The sequence below is a fragment of the Vanacampus margaritifer genome, chromosome 14 (genome assembly GCF_051991255.1).
Source record: "Vanacampus margaritifer isolate UIUO_Vmar chromosome 14, RoL_Vmar_1.0, whole genome shotgun sequence".
In the NCBI taxonomy this organism is placed as follows: Eukaryota; Metazoa; Chordata; class Actinopteri; order Syngnathiformes; family Syngnathidae; genus Vanacampus; species Vanacampus margaritifer.
In genome coordinates, this window is record NC_135445.1 from 5,077,683 (window position 1) to 5,097,682 (window position 20,000).

Genomic DNA, 20,000 nt, shown 5'->3' on the forward strand with positions numbered 1-20,000 from the left:
TATATAATATTATTACAATGTGAACCTTACAGTATGATAATTACCACAATATTGTGGGTAGGTTGGCGATATTTATATTTATTTTTACGAAACTGTAAAAAACTCAGAATATTGTAAAAAAAAAAAAGAAAAAAAAAAAAAGAGTAATGTCAGCCTCAGAGTTTTTTGCAAAATTCACGCCACCATCTTGAATCACTCTGTAAAATGTGCTTCCTGTTGGCTAAGCGCCGCAAAGTATCATGGTTTATGTAGTTCACAATGCTGTGCATGGCTGAAACTGGCAAAAAAATTTGCAATAGCTCACAGTATGTTGCAGTGCAGATTTATAACACTCCATAAACATACAATAATTTGAGTAGGACTTGGTTAATGCTATTGGCAACATTGGTGCAGGTGTACCTAATGTTGTGGCCAGTAGGTTTCCGAATAATCGCTTCAACAATATAACAAATTTGCCCTCCTCCCGTTTTTGCTTTTGACCTCATTCGCTCGAATCATGAATCAGCAGTGAGTTCCTTCCAAAAAATGTCCGCCCCTCGCCACCCTTTGCGAGGGGGTAAGAGCTAGCGCAAGATAAAAGGTAGAAAGGTGAATAAATCACAAGAACAACAACAACAAGAAAAAAAAAGAATGTGACATGAGCGTGCCTATAAAGCAAAAGGAGGACTGAAGTGTCTTGGCGTTTTTTCCCCCGTCGGGGAGGAAGTATTCTTTTTTTGGGGGGGGGGGGGGGGGGTTCTTTTTTATTGGTTTCATATGACACGACAGAACCTTTTTAAGATGTTGTAGACGCACTGGTAAAAAGGCGTCTGCCCACCCCTGCATTAAGTGCCCCTGTGATCTCCAGCATATTTATAGGCACTGTCTTGTGTCACATGGCTTCCATTTCTTCACTTGCTGGGACCCCCTGTGGCTGCTTTTACAAGCACAGGTATGAAAGGGTCACGGGCACCCTGGCGGGGGGGCCGAGTCGCGGTGGACGGGAATTATGAGGCTTACTTCGCCATTAGATTTGAAATCAGTGGAGAAAAAAAAATACATACAAATTTAGAATATCATTGTTAAAAAAAAAATGGCATTCAGGTTTAACATTGACATTGAATTGTGCACGTTCATAGAAGTGTTCTTTTCTTTTCTTTATTGGATTCATAGTTGGTTGTGCAGCACATAAATTAACTTTATGTGCAGAATAGTGTTACATGGATCAGGTTGAAATTTTGTGTGTTTATTGCTGCACTTAGGATCTCAACATGGGCCAAAAATGGCACCGCTTTAACATTAATGAAGGCTGTGACGTTTTTCTGTGATATTAGTACCGTTTAAAAATGTGGCATTTTTTATTCAAGCTGAAGTTGACTTTTTAGGTCTCCAATCAAATAATGCAAATGTATTTTTGTAGGTATTAGTACAATAAACGATACTGACTTGATCTTTTTTTCCTTTTAACTTTGTGTTATCATCTCCGGAGGTTGAGAAACATAAAAAACTATTTTGCCAAAGGAGGGAGTAGAAAGTACAGATATGTAGGGCACATAAGTAAAAAGCCATCCGGAAAATGCATACTCAAGTCTGGTACAGATAAATGAAAAATCTACTCAAGTACAGTAACGGAAGGATTTGCACTACATTACTTGCCACCATTGATAAGAAATAAGACATCTTCGGTCCAGGGTGTTCAAGACGTATGATATGACCCAGTCCAGACCAGGTGTCAAGCCAGGGGCAAGTTTGGGGCTTTTCTCCCCATCTATCTCCCCCCCTCCCCCCTTCGTCTCCATCACCCTCTGTAGGACACCACGAGTCTCCGTCTTGGCCATGTGGTGCTGTGTGTTGGTTTTAGTGCGCCCTAAAAACACACTGTTAAACACACTTTTAAAGGTTCCTAAAAGCATTTTTCCTCTCAGGGCTTTGGCACTTTAATCTACTATTGGGTTTCACGTGCTACACTGGCACACCCGGGGAGACGGATGAAATAAGATGGCTTTTGAGGGCTCACGCACGTTTGTCCAGTCCTTGTAAAAGAAAAAAAAAATGAAGAAAGAGAAGCCTAATCAGATTTATTGTTTTAATCATAGAGGGGAGGTGTCACCCTCTCTTTGGCACGATCGCTTTATGACCTCTCAACTATCCCGAGTTGTGGTCCTTCTTGCTTCTGAATAGATGTGAAGGGCTGATTGAACCCTGGGCTGCCCTGTTCAATCTCTGCGGTTGCTCCCTAAAAGACTGCAACCACAGTTGCTGCTCACTTCTCACAATGCAAATGAAATGAGGAGAAAAAGTTTGACCTCTGCCAAGGACTCCCAACAAAAATGCCAGACATATATATTTTTTAGTTTATTTTTAGCCTAGTAGAAGACCCTAGTAAGCTAGCATAGTAGCAGATGCTAGTTAGCTAGCTATCGAGAAAGCTAGCCTAGTAGCAGATGCTAGTGAGTTAGCAAAATGAATAATACAGGCTAACTAGCAAGCTTTCTCTATATATAGCTAAGTAGCAAACACTAGTTAGCTAGTAAGCCAGGATAGTAGCAGATGCTAGTTAGCTAGCTATCGAGATAGCTAGCCTAGTAGCAGATGCTAGTGAGTTAGCAAATGAGATAATACAGGCTAACTAGCAGGCTATCTAGATGGATAGCTAAGTAGCAAACACTACTTAGCTAGTAAGCCAGGATAGTAGCAGATGCTAGTTAGCTAGCTATCGAGATAGCTAGCCTAGTAGCAGATGCTAATGAGTTAGCAAATGAGATAATACAGGCTAACTAGCAAGCTATCTAGGTAGATAGCTAAGTAGCAAACACTAGTTAGCTAGTTAGCTAGATACGTAGGTAGGTAGGTAAAGATAGACAGACAGACAGACAGAGGGCCAACATTATATAAGATCAATGGTAGAACTGTTTTCAGTATGACTTTCTGTTGTCTGTCTGGTGTTTCCAAGCAGCTGCTGTACATCCTGACAGACTTCCCTCTGGTTCAGGAAGAAGGGGTTACTCAAGGGTCAATTCCAAACATGATGAGGAGGCTCACACAGAGTGAGAGAGAGCAAAAGCATGTGAGAGAGAGAGAGAGAGAGAGAGAGCGAGGGAGCGAGCCCTCGCCTCTGTCCGACCTGTTGTTAAAATGATTTTTATTGGATCTTTTCCACTTTTGAAATAGAACCAAGGAGTAAAATTGCTCTTATCTTCTTCCTGTCCCGTTTCCCGAGACGGGGGATGTTTTTGTGCGTTTGTGAGTTAAAGGGAAGTAAGAATTTCATGCATGTCAAAGGGCAGGTTAAAAAAAGTTTGCCATTTGTTTTTATATATAAATGTAGATATTTTTTTTTTTATCTGACAATTGAAATACAGATGCTGGTATTTGGTTGCGTTGCCGCTTGGTTATTGCAAGGGGCGAGCGCCTGCTTGGCTGGTAACAGCCTGCAAACTCCTTTATAAAGTTAATAGGCGAAAGTGAATCAACATCTACAGTATATTTGGCTATTTATTTTTTTTTAACAAAAATGAGGAAAGTAAAAACAATTTGCTAGGACAGCTCCAGTGTGGTATCATTATTGTTGTTAAACTGAGGCATTCTTTTGACAAAATGAAGATGATTAAAAAAAACTAACAAAAAGATGTCTAACAAAAACTGGCCTGCAAATTGCGGAGAGTTTAATTTGGCTTGCACAGACCAGTGAGTGGATTTTGGTTGCAACATGCTAGTAAAGTAGGGATGCATTTAACGCTATTCCAATAACACAATATCCCATCAAAAAGCACAAGACATACTGCTGCTTTAATACTTTTTTTTGGGGGGGCAAATTGATTTGTCTGAGAATTTTTTGGAGAAGGTGGGGCAGGTTAATCTTCTCCGTGGTCAAGAGTGGCCACATCTGTGTGACGAGCGCCATCTCGTACTGTAACTGCTAAGCCTCCGTGATTGGATCGAGGAATCCATTACGGTGGGCACTTCACCAGGGTACGACTGCTGTACCAGCTGTACTGCAAAGATCCAATTGCAAAAGTCCAATCACAAACTTTTGTAAGGGGGAAAAAATGGGATTAATACACAGATGATCATTTTTAAAGCTGCGGTACGAGGACCCTATGGTGGCAAGAGAATTGCATTTTAGGTTAACAAACTTGCTGTTTTGGTGTAAATATAAATCATGTCACTGTTTATCGTATTTGGTGGAAATCCATCCGTCGTATGGAAAACAAACAAATAGAAATGAAGGTCATTTACATGTCACAAATTTACTATGATATTCATTTTAGGCTTGACTGTTTGTGTTGTGAATGTCTGATCTGCCCATTGGTGATCTCTGTAGATGGGATTAGATTAGGCTAGATCAGATTAGGGATTGTTTTGGATAAACGTTCAGTATGACGCCAGAATCTGGTAATCTACCAGTGCCCTTGTCACAAAAGGTATTCACCATCTAGTGGTTCTTTATTAGAGTAAGATTTTAAGATTTTCCCCAACATACTGATGACACTAAATGTCCAAGTTGACAAAAGTACTCACACTGAAGTATTTTGGCTGGTTAGGTTTGCTAAACATAGAAAAATTTGCGACAAACTAAATATAATATATACATTATCAGAAATTTACGGAACAAAATTACCGTTAGGTTTGCTAAACATAGAAAAATTTGCGACAAACTAAATATAATATATACAATATCAGAAATTTACCGAACAAAATTACCGTTAGGTTTTCTAAACATAGAAAAAATTGCGACAAACTAAATATAATATATACAATCTCAGAATTTTACGGAACGAAATTACCGTTAGGTTTGCTAAACATAGAAAAATTTGCGACAAACTAAATATAATATATACAATATCAGAAATTTACCGAACAAAATTACCGTTAGGTTTTCTAAATATAGAAAAATTTGCGACAAACTAAATATCATATATACAATCTCAGAAATTTACGGAACGAAATTACCGTTAAGTTTGCTAAACATAGAAAATTTTGCGACAAACTAAATATCATATATACAATATCAGAAATTTACCGAACAAAATTACCGTTAGGTTTTCTAAATATAGAAAAATTTGCGACAAACTAAATATCATATATACAATCTCAGAAATTTACGGAACGAAATTACCGTTAAGTTTGCTAAACATAGAAAATTTTGCGACAAACTAAATATCATATATACAATCTCAGAAATTTACGGAACGAAATTACTGTTAGGTTTGCTAAACATAGAAAAATTTGCGACAAACTAAATATAATATATACAATATCAGAAATTTACCGAACAAAATTTCCGTTAGGTTTTCTAAACATAGAAAAATTTGCGACAAACTAAATATCATATATACAATCTCAGAAATTTACGGAACGAAATTACCGTTAAGTTTGCTAAACATAGAAAAATTTGCGACAAAATAAATATCATATATACAATCTCAGAAATTTATGGAACGAAATTACCGTTAGGTTTGCTAAACATAGAAAAATTTGCGACAAACTAAATATAATATATACAATATCAGAAATTTACGAAATTACTGTTAAGAAAAATCCACCCACCTCAGCAAGTTACGTCCAAAAAGTCATCAGGCGTATTCACCCTGAGTTGTCCTCACAGTATTTCATCATTTACACAAGATGACAGAACACAAGTTAAAATTATAGAAATGTCAATTTTTAAGAGTATGATCCAATTTACGGCCTTTGATGGCAAAACTTTTACGGTCTGGCCCGCCTCCAGCTGTCTGGCCCGGTCCAAATAGCTTGAAAGCATCTGTAACTTACACACTTGTAAATGAAATGTGTATCTCGCTGAATTAAAATGGATGGTCCGGGGGTCATGTTTTTGCAGCTCGCCGTCTCGCATACACGCGTACAAAACACACACCAAACGCACGCACTTGAATCAATCCCCGTCTCCGCTATCAATCCATATCTGGATCGTTTGGCCCGGTGATGTGAATAACTCGGCCACCGTCTTAACAGCAACCCAATCCTTTATATATTTCACTAGTGTCAAAATGTCAGAATGAAGTGCTGCCTGCTCACACTGGAGCAGTTTCTCCTTTCCTTTCCTCTCGCAGGAGTGTAGCTCGGGTTTCATTGGTCCGTCGATGGGCAGACATGCGAGGGCGAGGCGTTGCGCGGTTTGTCATGCAAGCGTGCTATTTTCATCTTAACTCATTCCCCAGAAGGGCTTTTTCCGTCTTTCGTAAAGCCCTGACAGCAGAGGTGGCAAAAGTAGTCGCACTCTAGACTTAAGCAAAAAATGCTTAATAATTGTCGCTTTTATAGTTCATGAACCCGCCTCGATGACGAACAGAGATTTACATAAACTGTACATGGTGTGGTTTATGTGAAATATACACCTTAGATGCGGTCCTTTTTGGAACGATTCCTTAGCATAGCATAGCATAGCATGGCGACATATTGGGGATCTCGAGCTCTCAGTCATTCAAGATCGATGGCGAGCCCCTTTTAACATGTAACAACATCTATAGACTGTTTTTTGTGTTTGAAGATATCTGCAATTCAGTCAAAAGGAACAGAATCAGATATCCGCAACCGCATTCTTCCGATACGTCATTCTGACTCGAACAAATGACGTTACAGGTAGCTCCGACTCAGTTGCAGACGGTTGCTATGTAAATTATGGATAGCTGTAGTTGTGTAGGTATCTTTTACTCTATCTTGAGATAATCTACCATTTGATTCTAACTAGTCACAATTCCAGTTCAGGACAACTTTAATCACCCATTATTTAAGATATCTTATACATAGTGTCTATTTACATTACAAAGGCAGTTGTTGAGATCTATCAACTTGATTATTTTCTATTTTTTTATGAAGTGTTTTTTAAATTTAAAATTATTATTTTTTTTACTTCATTTAATAAACCTATATAGGGGCACCATTATTTGCACAAAGTACATCTTGCTATGTCCGCAGTAAGATATCATCCATCAACACAGTATCTGAAACTGAAACTGAAATTTTATATAAATAAAAACTTTATAAACAGTCGAAATGAAGTTGCAGATATCTGTAACTGGAATTCTGACTAATATGTTCTCAAGATGGCATTACTACATCGACCTGCAATTTTGTTGCTGATATCCGTAGGCTAATATACTAACAGATATCGGTGGCTGAATTGTCGATATCTGTGATAACAAACTCCGCCAGACATGAATTTAAAAAAAAAATGCCGTCTATTTTTGACCCGGCACATCCGAGTTACAGATATCTTTGCCTCTCATTTTGACCAGCCATAACTTTGTTACAGATATTGTGAATGAAAATTCCAACTAGTAAAACTAGTCAAAAAGACGTTTGTGATATCAACAATTTTATGCAACTTAGCTTTTACATGTTGAATCTGCTTGCTATAAATAAGCAGGTGAAGAAGTATAGATACTGATTTTTATTTTATTTTTAATTTTGTCTTTTCTTTATACTTTGTTACTTCCCAGCAGACGGTGACATAGAGCCAGTCGGCGTTCTCATTCATTGGGAATTAGAGTTGCCGGCACCTCATTCAAGATGCATCAGCACTCAGGTAACCAGCAAAGTGTAATTAGTTGTGTCCCTTATCCCCGTGAAAGCTGCCGGCTACTTTCTCCCCTTCACCGTAAGCTTTGGCACGAGTGGCGGAGAGGGTCAGTGTTTAATAATGAACAGGTCGAGCCGGCTGTAACGGATACGGGCACCTGCTTTATGCATCAGTCAATTACCTAATTAGAACTCTCCCACAGGGGAAAGCTAATACCTCATCCCGGAGTTGGAAGACAACCCCTTTCCATGTGAATGGAGGCGCTCGCTAGGCTAACAGATACCTGTGTGTGTCGCCGCGGCGCAAGTGTGTGTGCATGCGCTTTTGCGTGTGAGAACAAGAGGGGGGGGGGGGGGGGAGCGCGGGGTAGGTTGTCCAGCGCTCCCATTTCCTAGCACAGATCAGGTACCAAAGGACGCTCATGGGAAATTGCGCTCTATGCGAGCGTGATCCAATAACAATCCATGCTCGGACCAGCGCCTCGCGCCCGCCCGCCCGTCTTGGCCTGTCGTCATGCGGCCTGGCGAGAGAAAGTGATCTATGCTACCCGCCAAACGGGTTTTTCCACAAAGGTACATGAAAAGGATGCTCTTTGGGTGAAATGAAAGTATTTGTGTTTGGTGTGCCTCGCAGTTCTGAGGGTCTGGGTTTGAATCTTGGCTCTGGACTCCCTCATTGAAGACTCAAAACCCTTGACTGTCTTGCCAAAAGTCATCTTAGTTGAAGATTCTTCATCCTTCAGTTGAGGATGAGCCGCCATTTTCTTGCAAAAAGTAAGCTAAGTTAGCTTAATTGCTAAGGCTAAATCGGATGTCGCCAATCTTTTTCAAGCTGGGTTTAGATTTTCAAATGATCCAACATTCCTAGGGAATCACAATCTCCCACGACCTGCCTATGAGCTACTCATGTGGCCCTTAGAGGCTTACCTGTGTGACCCCTGCTCTAAATTTTCCGTCGGTGTGAGTCTGAATTGTTGTTTGTGGCGACCAAGTTTATTGTAGTAAACAAAAACTCACAAAATAAAACTAAAGCTTAAAATATGTCGAAATAATATGAACATGAGTGTTTTTAGAAAACGATAACTATTTGAAATGACAATTTATGTTCATAAGAGTATCCATTCGTTATCATATTTATTTGGTAGTGTTAGATATTATTAACATTTTTAATATTTCATTTCATATATTAACCATTGTTATACATTGTTAACATTTTAATTCTTTATATTAACCTTGTCGAAATGTTTTGTGGACGTGGATAGCAAGTAGTGTTGAACTCAGTATAATTTGACCTTAAGATGGGACATATTATTTGGTCTAGAAGTTCCTTCTCTGTGGGAAAACACATTTGGTCCTTGAGAACAGAATCTGTTTCGAACACGCACCCCTGACTCGGTTTTCGCCATCGCTCATGGAAAAGTACCCAGAGAGTATGTTTTGTCTACAAATGAAAGAGAGGCGGTCGTTTTTAACTATAAGAAGCCATTTTACACGCAGAAGAGGCACATTCGGCGCTCTGAATTCCACCTGTTAAGTGATGAATTGGAGACTGTCACAATGTCCAGAGATCTCTGTTAGATTAAAATCATTTTTGCAAAGGTGTTTTTTCTTACATTAAATCTGTCTTCAAGTTTTGGAACACGCAAAGAGGACAAATATTTTTTATTCCTCTTCAGTAGTTAGTTTCATATTTGATCTTTCAGAGTTAATTTTAAACATATTAATTAGGGTATTACGGTACGGCCATACAGTCCTTTGGAATTGTACTTTATTTCACTAAACAATGCTTAGTGATTATCTTGCACTCCACAAATGGTCCAATGCTAAAACTAATATGCAAACTAATACTAAAACTAATAAGAACGAGCATTTTCGAAAAAAGTAAAAACTAATGAAACCTAAAAAAAAAAAAACATTGTAAAAACAAATTACAAGTCACTGAATTTTGAAAATAAAATAAAAGTTAAGATTAATTTAGATGTTTCTGGGGTTGGTGAAGGACTCTGGTTGGTGGCCCGAGCCGTGCTGGATTTCACTTTCCTTTCTTTGGTCCTTCCTCGGGTCTCCTGACAGCCTCACGACTCTGGCTGGAAGTGTTCGGTTTAGGTGAACGGTATGGGATTTTTTTAATAGGTTTTAGGTGAACTAATGAATACACTCGCACGCACACACACACACACACACATACACATACTCACCCACATACAAAAGAAAAAAAAAAGAGAGCAATGATGATGACATGTCAAATCGGTAAAATTACCGAATGAACAATACTGAGCTCTCCCAAAAAAATAAAAATAAATAAAATAAAACAAAATACAAACTATAATGAAAATCCAAAACTATTATAAACCCGTTGATAACCACTTTAGTGTATATCCCATTTTTCTTGCCAAAAGTCAGCGTTAGATTAATTGAATATTCTAAATTGTCCATCAGTGTGAATGTGAATATAAATGTTTGTGTGTCTTATCTGTGCCGTGCTACTGACCGCCAACCAGCCCAGGGTGCACCTCGCTTATCATCAAAAAGTCCGTTTAGCTTAATTGGCCACAAATAATTGCCCATAGATGTGAATGTGAGTGTGCCGTTTGCCTGAATGTGCCACGGGTTGACTGTCAACCATCCCAGGGTGTAAGCCGGCTCCCACTCGAAGTCACCTGGGATTGTCTCCAGTTCACCCGTCACCCGAATGAGGACAAGCACTGTAGACAATGGATGAATGGATGTGTCTTTAATTCTATCAATTAATCAATCATGGGATTCAAGAGTAACCCCCTCAGGCCTAATTATTGAGTTTAGAATTTCACCATTTTTTTGTAGGATTTATGGCACGACTCGTCATCAAGCAAGATGGAGCCGGTCACTCTATCACTCAAAATTCCTCTTATATCATCTCCTACTCGAGAGGTTATTAAACATGACGTGGAAGCGTCTCATTGCTGAATGAAAGGAAATGATTATCCGCCATGTTGCTCATGAGACGGCAAACAAGCCCCTGTTGATTGAGATCGTAACGAATGAGACCTCGAATATAGATAGATCATTGTGAACGCTGACGGTGAGAAAGCAGGAAAGGGCCGAGCCCAACCTCGCAACTCGAGACGGGGCCGGTAAATAATACGATGGGACGTTTCTGCCAGCGCCCGACACTGCGGCTTCGCTGAGGCTAACGACAAGCTCTGAGGTAATCATGGCCGCTCATCAGCTATGATTAAGTCCGATATTTTAGCCCCAGGAGGATGGCGGCGGCGGCGGCAACGGGAGTGAGTGACGACGCCCTCACTTCGCATCGAGTGAGTAGATGAGAGTTGAGCGCTGTGGATGGCCAATACATTCTCATCTAGGCCCCGCCCCTGACTCATGACCTCCGGCCCACCCAGTGGCCTCCATCATTCAAATGCTGGATAATAATTAAAAAAAAAAACACCTGCTGTCTGTCTTTAGTCCCGGAACTGTTCTTTCGCACCTCGTACTAGAAGGTCACAATTTCGATTAGAAATAGACCGATATGTTTTTTTCAGGGCCGATACCAATAACGATTATTAGTAGTCAAGGAGGCACATAACGATATTTGGAGCTGATATTCGTTTTCAGTAAGGGGGGGTGGGGGGCAACATTGGCGTTCTAATTCATGAAAATACAAATGCCAATCTTGACTGTTGTATTGTCTTAAAGCATTTTTATTGGACATTTTTTCTGACTTTTCAAAATGTAAAAGTTTTTTTTTTTTTATCTAGAAAAAGACATTCAAGGTTATCAGTACATCCTAAAAAGTGAAATGGAAATTTAAACAAGTAAATGCCATAACTCTCTATAGTTTTCTACAGCAATTTTTTTTCTCACAAAATTAAAAAATACCAGAAATTTTTCACTTTTCACATTTCTTTGTTTTAATGTCGGACAAAAACAAATGTTTCAGAAGGTTCCCAGGGTCAGCGGGATCTCTTATAAAGTTAACTGAAAATTTAAATAAATAACTCCCTGAGATTAAAATGATTTTTACCTTATATCGGCCGTCAGATTTTTTTAAAAGGTACAGTAGATACCGATTATCGGTCTATCCCTAATTTCTACGTAAATGGAGACGGATGTGCTAATTTCTCCTTTCGTCAAGCTACTAAATTCTACAATCCGGCTACCTAAATGTGATTGGTCAGTAAGATAATGACTGCTGTACTTCCATCAGCTTGTTCTTAGGTCAAAAGGTATGAATTAATAATCTTGTTGATCCTCTCTAATTGTTCCCACTGTCTTGCCCTCTATTCGTCGATTAAAAAGCGCGAGGCGCCGCCCACTTCTCGGTACAGTTACCAGAAGTGTAAGACAGGAATGTGGCCTGCCTCAGCGAGAAATCCCAAAGTGCTTGGCGAGTCGTAGCTGCTAATACAGCTAATGCAGTAATGTACGGGCCGAGGCGATTAATGAGAGCGCTCTGCCTCTGACATCTCAGACACCCTAATGTTGCTGCAGCGTCTCTCTGGCCGCGCTTTAATCCATCACTGGCCCCCGTAACCCAATTACGGCCTGACGCTGTACTTTAAGCCCCCCCCACCCCACCCCACCCCTCCGCTCGGTCCTTCACACACATCTGCAAAAGGGCATACGGGCGCACACGCTTCTATATAGATAAGTGGGTTCGAGTGTGATCAGACAAGCATGTTTCACACACAAAAATGACGTTTGGGCAGGCAGCAACACACTTTCACGTTGAAGAGCGGCAGGGAAATGAAGATGGGAAGTGTGTGCTGTGTAATAGGCCACCATTAGATTGGTAGTTTGAGGACATTTTGCAATTAGCTACAAAAAAAAAGAAAAAAAAAAGTTATGTCTCTGTTTATTAATTAACGGGCTGCCCGTTGTAAAGTATTGCTCTGCCCCTTATCATGGAAAAAAAAATCAAAAAAAAAATCAAAAAAAAATCATGGTAGTTAGCTGAACCACAAACACTATCGTGTAAGTATTAGTGAAGAAGCAGATTAATGACTCTGGCCACTGTTACTACATTAAAAAAAATACACAAAGAGTAAATAGATAAGAAACGAGAGAGTGGGAGTACTTGAGAGGCTCTTGACTGTGATCTTTCCATTTATTGCACTTTATTGGTGACAGAGACTCTCCGTGCTTGTCTTTTTTTGCCACAAATACAGTACATATGAAATTATAAATATCATTATATGAACCGGAAAAACATTTATTTTTTATTTTATTTTATTTTGTATTTTATTTTATTTAGTATTTTATTTTATATTTTTTATTTTTATTTTTATTTTTATTTTTATTTTTATTTTTATTTTTATTTTTATTTTTATTTTTTTAATTTTTTTTATTTTTTTTTATTTTTTATTTTTTATTTCTTATTTTATTTTTTATGCCAATGCATTGAATCAAACCCAATCAAAACATTCCACCCTGAATTATATTGAAATATGTATTGAATCGTCTTTATTGGGGTGATTTATCTTAGAAGAAAACGGCAAATTTACACTACTGACGAGTTCATTCAAATATATTTAAAACGACAACAAAAAAGTCGTTGCGTCGTACCCTAAAACCCCTCTCAAACTGAGCCCTACCGTATCAAATGGCATCGTAATCCCATTGAATTGAATCAAATTGTTCCACTTTTCGATTAGAACCGTATCGAATCATCCTTTGTGACGAGATGCACACCCTACAGTATATGTATACATGTATATTTTTATATACACATAAACACACATGTATATACATATTTATGTGTCCGTGTACGTATACTGTAAACGTGTATATATTTTTGCTATATTCGATTTTTTTATTTTCTTTACACGCTTGTTGTACATATGCCATTCACCTTGTGATTCAAAATTCCAAACGGCTGGCATCCCCTTTGCGCCGAGCGTGGTGGATCTTAACAGTGGCAATCATGCTAATCATGCTAGATGCTTCGCTAACATGCTTCATTCCCAAAGGGAGAGGCAGCGTTTCATCAGACGTCCCCCCCCCCCTGCAAACATTTATGATTGGCCTTGACGGTTCTGATACTTGACTTGCCCGGCTGAGCATATTCGCCCGGACATAAAGTACCACGTGGGCTCTCCAAGGTCGCCTCGACGGGTAGCAAGGACTCGGCCGTCTTACCTCTGGCTTCCCGTCTGCGCAGCGGGTTATGCCACATGCGGAGTTAACGGGGCTGTCAATGGAGAGATCTACGAGCGGGCCTCCTCTAAATCAGGTGCATTGACTCCTTAAGAATTACTGGAGGAGCCTACTTCAATTAGCCACTCCCAACAGCAAATTAACTTAAATGTAGCCGCTCAATAAAGTTGGAGACGATCATTTGCATGTCAATGTCGCTTTCCTCCCTCAAGGCCTCTCCCAGACGTTCAGCTGACCCGTGCAAATCCGAAGATGCCGGTGTGACGTCATTGCACCGATGCCAATCAGCCAAAAAGCTAAATGTAAAGAGAAATGTGTTGTCCTGCACTGTGTATTGTGTGCTACATGTTTATCTCCTTTGAGAATTAATGGGCAGTTTGGACAAACTAAAAAGGTTACAAATATTACTATTTTCCAATTGATGGGCCAGAAATGCCATGTTCCCAATATTGTACAATTGTTTGTATCATGCTACCAAGCACCGTCATTTGCTGTATTTTGAAAGGAGTTCCTGGTTGAGCGGAGATTAGTTTTATTAAAATTAAAAATGCACTTTTTTTTTTTTTTTTGTATAACATCCCACTAATTTGTAGTGCGAACATCCACTTATCCTTCACGACCTTGAACAAACTGTCATTTGTGGGCTATTTTTGGTGGAGAATTTTCTGGACAACAAGACACAGTCGCTGATGTGTTATCCTGATTAGGAGGGGGGAAAAAAAATAAAAAATAAAAATAAACAACGGAGCAAATGTTGACCGGAACCGTGGGAATAGTTGCAGTGAGCGCTGGAACAGTGGCTCATTCTTATTTTTAAAGAGCGAGCAAGCACAGAGCGCTCGTATGTCCCGATGTCCTTAAATCACTTGTTAGTTTGTAGACCGCTTGGTGGTTTATGGAGATAAATACTACCTATGGACAGATGATGCCATTTTGTCTATGTTTAAGGTCAATCATCCAGTAGCAATATTTTGTGCTGGTCACAAGCCAGCTAAAATTTACCTGGAGGAGGTAATGATCACTGTGGCTAAAGGCAAAAATAATTTTGGAGAATTATTTTTATTTTAGATTTTATATATTGTATTTTATTATTATTATTAATTTATTAATATTAATATATTTATTAATTATTTCAAGGTGTTTTTAACAACGACAATCAATAAATTAATCTGTAGTACAATAAACAATATCAGATTTATTGTATACTGTATATATATATATATATGCTTACTTGAGTCCTTCGGCACTGTGATGTCATTTTCAGTTGACAGCATGTGACAAAATGGCCGCCCCCTGAGATGGATAACAATGTGTGTGTGGATTTTTCTGCCTAATTCATATTCCACAAATGCATTACTAATCAGAATATTGTACATTAGAGGGGGTACATAGACTGTAAAGAATATTTTTGACTTGACTTCCCATTCAAAGATAGTTTGGTATAGTTGAGTGTTTGGCAACCGTAGCTAATACAAACAAATAGGGTGGACCACAATATAGGACATATCATTTTCAACTGGTCTTGTGCAAGTTAAGTTTTGGACTCCTGGACCATGTTTTTTTTTTTTCTTTCTTTCTTTTTTTTCTGGAGAGCTCAGTATTGTTCATTCGGTAATTTTACCGATTTGACATGTCATCATTGCTCTCTTTTTTTTATTTTATTTAATTTTAAATTTTTTGTATGTGTAAGTGCGTGCGTGCGAGTGTGTGTGTATTCATTAGTTACACCTAAAACCTATTAAAAAAAATCCCATACCGTTCACCTAAACCGAACACTTCCACCCAGAGTCGTGAGGCCGTCAGGAGACCCGAGGAAGGACCAAAGAAAAGAAAAAAACATGTTTTCTGAGAACCACCCATATATATATATAAAAATAAAGCCTACAAACCGACTGAAATTAAGCGTTTTTTTTTTTTTCCTTCCAAACTCTTACTACATAGCATTGCTATGCTATTGCTATCAGGGGGCGGCGTGGCTCAGTGGTAGAGCGGTCGTCTTCCATCCGCGATGGTGTGTGAATGGGCGAACGTGAGGCGATGTAAAGCGCTTTGGGCACGACAACTAAAAAAAAAATTGCGATATATATATATATATATATATATATATATATATATCGGTGCAGCGTCTGCAGTGATGCGGACGCTGTATCGGTCCGTTGTGGTGAAGAAGGAGCTGAGCCGAAAGGCAAAGCTCTCGATTTACCGGTCGATCTACGTTCCTACCCTCACCTATGGTCACGAGCTGTGGGTCGTGACCGAAAGAACAAGATCCCGGATACAAGCGGCCGAAATGAGTTTCCTCCGCAGGGTAGCCGGGCTCTCCCTTAGAGATAGGGTGAGAAGCTCGGTCATCCGAGAGGGACTCAGCGTCGAGTCGCTGCTCCTCCACGTTGAGAGGAACCAGTTGAGGTGGCTCGGGCATCTGGTTCGGATGCCTCCTGGACGCCTCCCTGGGGAGGTGTTCCGGGCGTGTCCTACCGGCAGGAGGCCCCGGGGACGACCCAGGACACGCTGGAGAGACTATGTCTCTCGGCTGTCCTGGGAACGCCTTGGGGTCCCGTCGGATGAGCTGGCTGAAGTGGCTGGGGAGAGGGAAGTCTGGGCTTCCCTGCTAAAGCTGCTGCCCCCGCGACCCGACCCCGGATAAGCGGAAGAAGACGGACGGACGGACGGACGGACGGATATATATATATATATATAGCTGTCCATTCCATTGCTGATTAGAATTCAATGAATGGTCCTTCCTCGGGTCTCCTGACGGCGGTTTTAGGTGAACTAATGAATACACACGCACGCACGCACTTACACATACAAAAAAAATAATAAAATAAAAAAAATATATATATATATATATATATATATATATATAAAAAAAAAAAAATAATAATAAAAAAAGAGCAATGATGATATGTCAAATCGGTAAAATTACCGAATGAACAATACTGAGCTCTCCAGAAAAAAAAAGAATTCAATGAATTGTTCAACGGCAGAGTATTTCAGGAGAAATACCAAAGGCCACCGTGACCCTACCACGAGAGTAAAGCGGCCAAACTGAGAGGATAAACAATGAAAAGGCCTCCATTTTGCGTATCATGCTCCCGGAGAACAGGATTATTGCTGTTCCTCTCCAGCGGAGGGGAAATCTGCTTGTGAGGGATTAAGATGATCACAGTGATTCTACTGTCCCCACCTATCACTAACCGCACTGTCCCCGTCTCCCTCTCCTGCAGCCGGCCCAGCCAAGTCGCCCGCAGGCGTCCTCAGCATCAGATGTCAGCCTCCCGGAGTCAAAGTAAGTCAGACAAACATGTAGACCGGACCTCCGAGGAGTACCTTCGCCGCATGCTCAAGTGCTATAAGTGCCCGGGAGTCGTCTTACAAGAAACACTTATTGCATTTTGTATTGAGCATGATGTTATGAAAAATTAATTCAGCGTCGGTGCGCCTCTGTCTCCATATCCACTCTGCGCGTCGTGTGTGTGTAAGCGTGTGTATGAGCCCCCGAGTCCACCCGAGCCTCTTTTCGCCCGCATTTCGACACGTTTTACGTGCCTGTGAGGAAAATCCGGTGCAAATGCGGTTGCAGGCGCATGTTAGTGTGCATCATCACATGCAGAAAGGAGAGCTCGGCGTCTCCGGGGACGCGGCGCTTTTTGTTTAAAGAGCCCAGAGATGGCGTTGAGATTCCCAGTTGTGCTAATGACAATAGTTACTGCTCAGACTTCCGTCCATTTACGGCATTTCGGTCTCCGATTCCCAACTGGTTAGGACACATATTGACTTGGCTATCGGCAAAACAGTAGCGAAACAACGAGCCAAGTGCGATGATATGCATACGCAGGGAAATGGAGCAGCTGAGCCCGCAGTTATCGTTTGTGTCAAACATTTTTATGACGCAATTATTATGAATGATGACACTAATAAGTGAGGAACTTCCAACGTACTACTAGCGCAACTGCTACTAGTGTTTCATAGTATCGACTGTACAAGTGCATCTCAATGAATTTGAATATTTATTTAAATTCAGTTGTTGTTTTTTTTAATCAAGTTGATAATTATAGTTACAACTAACAAAAACAAAATTCCTGAAATCATTTGAATATAACCACTGAGAAATAGTAATAATAATGTTCAATAGCAATTTCTTTAGAGTACTCCACTCTTAACTCTTTGACTGCCAAAAACGTTAAATAACGTTTAGTAAAATCCTATGGAGGAGTGCCAAAGACGTTAAAAGACGTTTGTTTCAAAACAGAGGTGAAACTAACCATTTTCTATTGTTGATTACTCAAAAACGGAATAAGGTAGAAACAAACTTTTTTTTCTGATGAAAGATGAGAGCCCAATCTTTCATTTGGTAGTATGTGTGTTTCCATAGTCCAAACACATAATTTTCTATGGACCTTGAAAGATCAGTCAAAATGCTTAAAATCGGCTGGCACTGGGGACATCCCGTTTCTGAAAACGTCTGGCAGTCAAAGAGTTAAAAGGTACCTCGACTGTAATGACAAGTTTGCTGTATATCATTTATTTGGTTGTTACTAACATAACTATGAGATTCATTTTTCAAAAATAATTTTCAGTTGACTACGTTTTGTAGATACTTTATTTGGATGTTGTTAGATATTGTAGCATTTTTAATTCTTCATTTTATTTTATTAACCATTGTTACACACTATGAACATCCCAATTCTTTACATTAACCTTGTCGAAATGTTTTGTGTCCTTAGTAGAGCAGAAGGTGTTGATCTCGGTATGGTCTGACCTTGGGCTGGTGCACATTGATTGGTCCAAAATTCCTTGTTTTATTTTGTTACACGCACATTTCGGTCTTGAAAACAAAATTTGCTTTGTCAGTCACGGCCACCGTAAATTTGGTTCAACTTGTTTGTGAGATTTTGTTATGGGGAAAAATAGAAACTTCAACTATATAACATATTCAGTCCCGAACACACACCCAAATCTGACCTTGTTTACGCCATCTGCTCTGGAAAAGTACTCAGAGATAAGTTTTGTCTACAAATAAAAGAGAGGAGGTCCTTAAACTATAAAAGCCGTTCGACACCCGGAAGAAGCACATTTGACGCTCTGAATCCCACGATGTTTAAGTGATGATAGAGGCTGTTATCTGTCCAGAGATCTCTGATTGATTAAAAATCATTTTTGCAAAGGTGTATTTTTCTTACATTACATCTATCTTCATTTTTGGAACACGCAAAGAGGACAAAATTCCTTAATTCTTTCAATGTACGCCGCCATCGTTATTTACGATGCAACACTTTCAATGCGGAGTGACATAAAATGGCGGCAGGCTCTCTATAAGACTCCGTATGCGTTCCTAAAGGGCCGATCAAAACTCATGAATGTGTTTGGTGAATGACGAGAGAACGGCGTGGAGGAGGGTGACTCTCCCGAGCGCATGTTGTTTTTTTTTTTTTAGGAACGCTACGTGTTGTCACTGGTACTATTTCCAAGTCCCGATACCACTAGTTGTTCTGTTTCATAAAATTTCACAAGATAATTTTAAAGAAAAGCATATATATACAGAATATATCTCAATATGGCATTTTCCTTCAACTTTTATGAAATTGTTTCTATTCTTCTAATTTCTAGTTCCTGATCGTAAAAACAGCCACAAGAGGATCGTACCGATTCTTTGAGATAAGGACTGATAGCATTAGCTGCTATCGGTACGCCAAACCCTAAAAATAAATGAACTCTTCTATATGTACAAAATTACTGAGATGTACAATTTTGTGTTTAAACCCCCCCCCCCCCACAAAAATAATTCCGAGATTTGGAACCTCTTGTGAGTCCAATCTCATCTTCCCTCCCAATTAATTTTGCAAATGACTGTAATGCGACCAACCTGTACTTTTTAAATTGTGCTGGATTATTTCAAGTAGATCAAGAGAAATCCCATTACAAGGGATCGGGCATGAATACGATGTTCTGAGCCATTTTCCTAAATATTGCAAATCTGAATTCTGGTATTGAACAAGATTAAAGGATTGGATTCTTAAAACCTTTTACCCCTTTTTGATGAAGCCTCAATTTCTGGAATGAATTTACTGTTGTTTGCGCACGTATACACGGGACGCAGCATCAGGTGGAAAGCAAGATGGCGGTTTTCTTTTTTTAATCTTGAACACTGATTCATTGGACGCCAGGAATCAACAACAGGTGCATTCTTGCAAGTGGCTGCGTTAGTTAAAAGTGTGTGAGATCATTAACGGCGGAGTCGGAGCTGGAAATAATAACGCCGTGACCCCAGGGAGCGCTGCTTTTTGAACCCGGAGGGCGAGACCAGAGCAACATTGCCACCGACTCATTTGGGTCAA

At 39.7% G+C, this 20,000-nt stretch overlaps 1 protein-coding gene across 5 annotated transcripts in view; it reads left to right on the top strand.

The window, feature by feature from the left end:
- LOC144063798 (uncharacterized) overlaps positions 1–20,000 on the top strand; it is a 264,774-nt gene that overhangs the window by 121,369 nt on the left and 123,405 nt on the right. For 3 of the 5 annotated variants that reach the window (XR_013296637.1, XM_077585651.1, XM_077585650.1), the window contains exons 5-6: positions 7,443–7,528; positions 16,890–16,951. Coding sequence is in view for 3 of the 5 variants with exons in the window: in XM_077585651.1 (XP_077441777.1) it covers positions 7,443–7,528; positions 16,890–16,951 (148 nt within the window). In the remaining 2 variants the exon portion in view is untranslated. The remainder of the gene's footprint in view (positions 1–7,442; positions 7,529–16,889; positions 16,952–20,000) is intronic. The other 2 variants (XM_077585648.1, XM_077585653.1) reach the window with 1 other exon arrangement.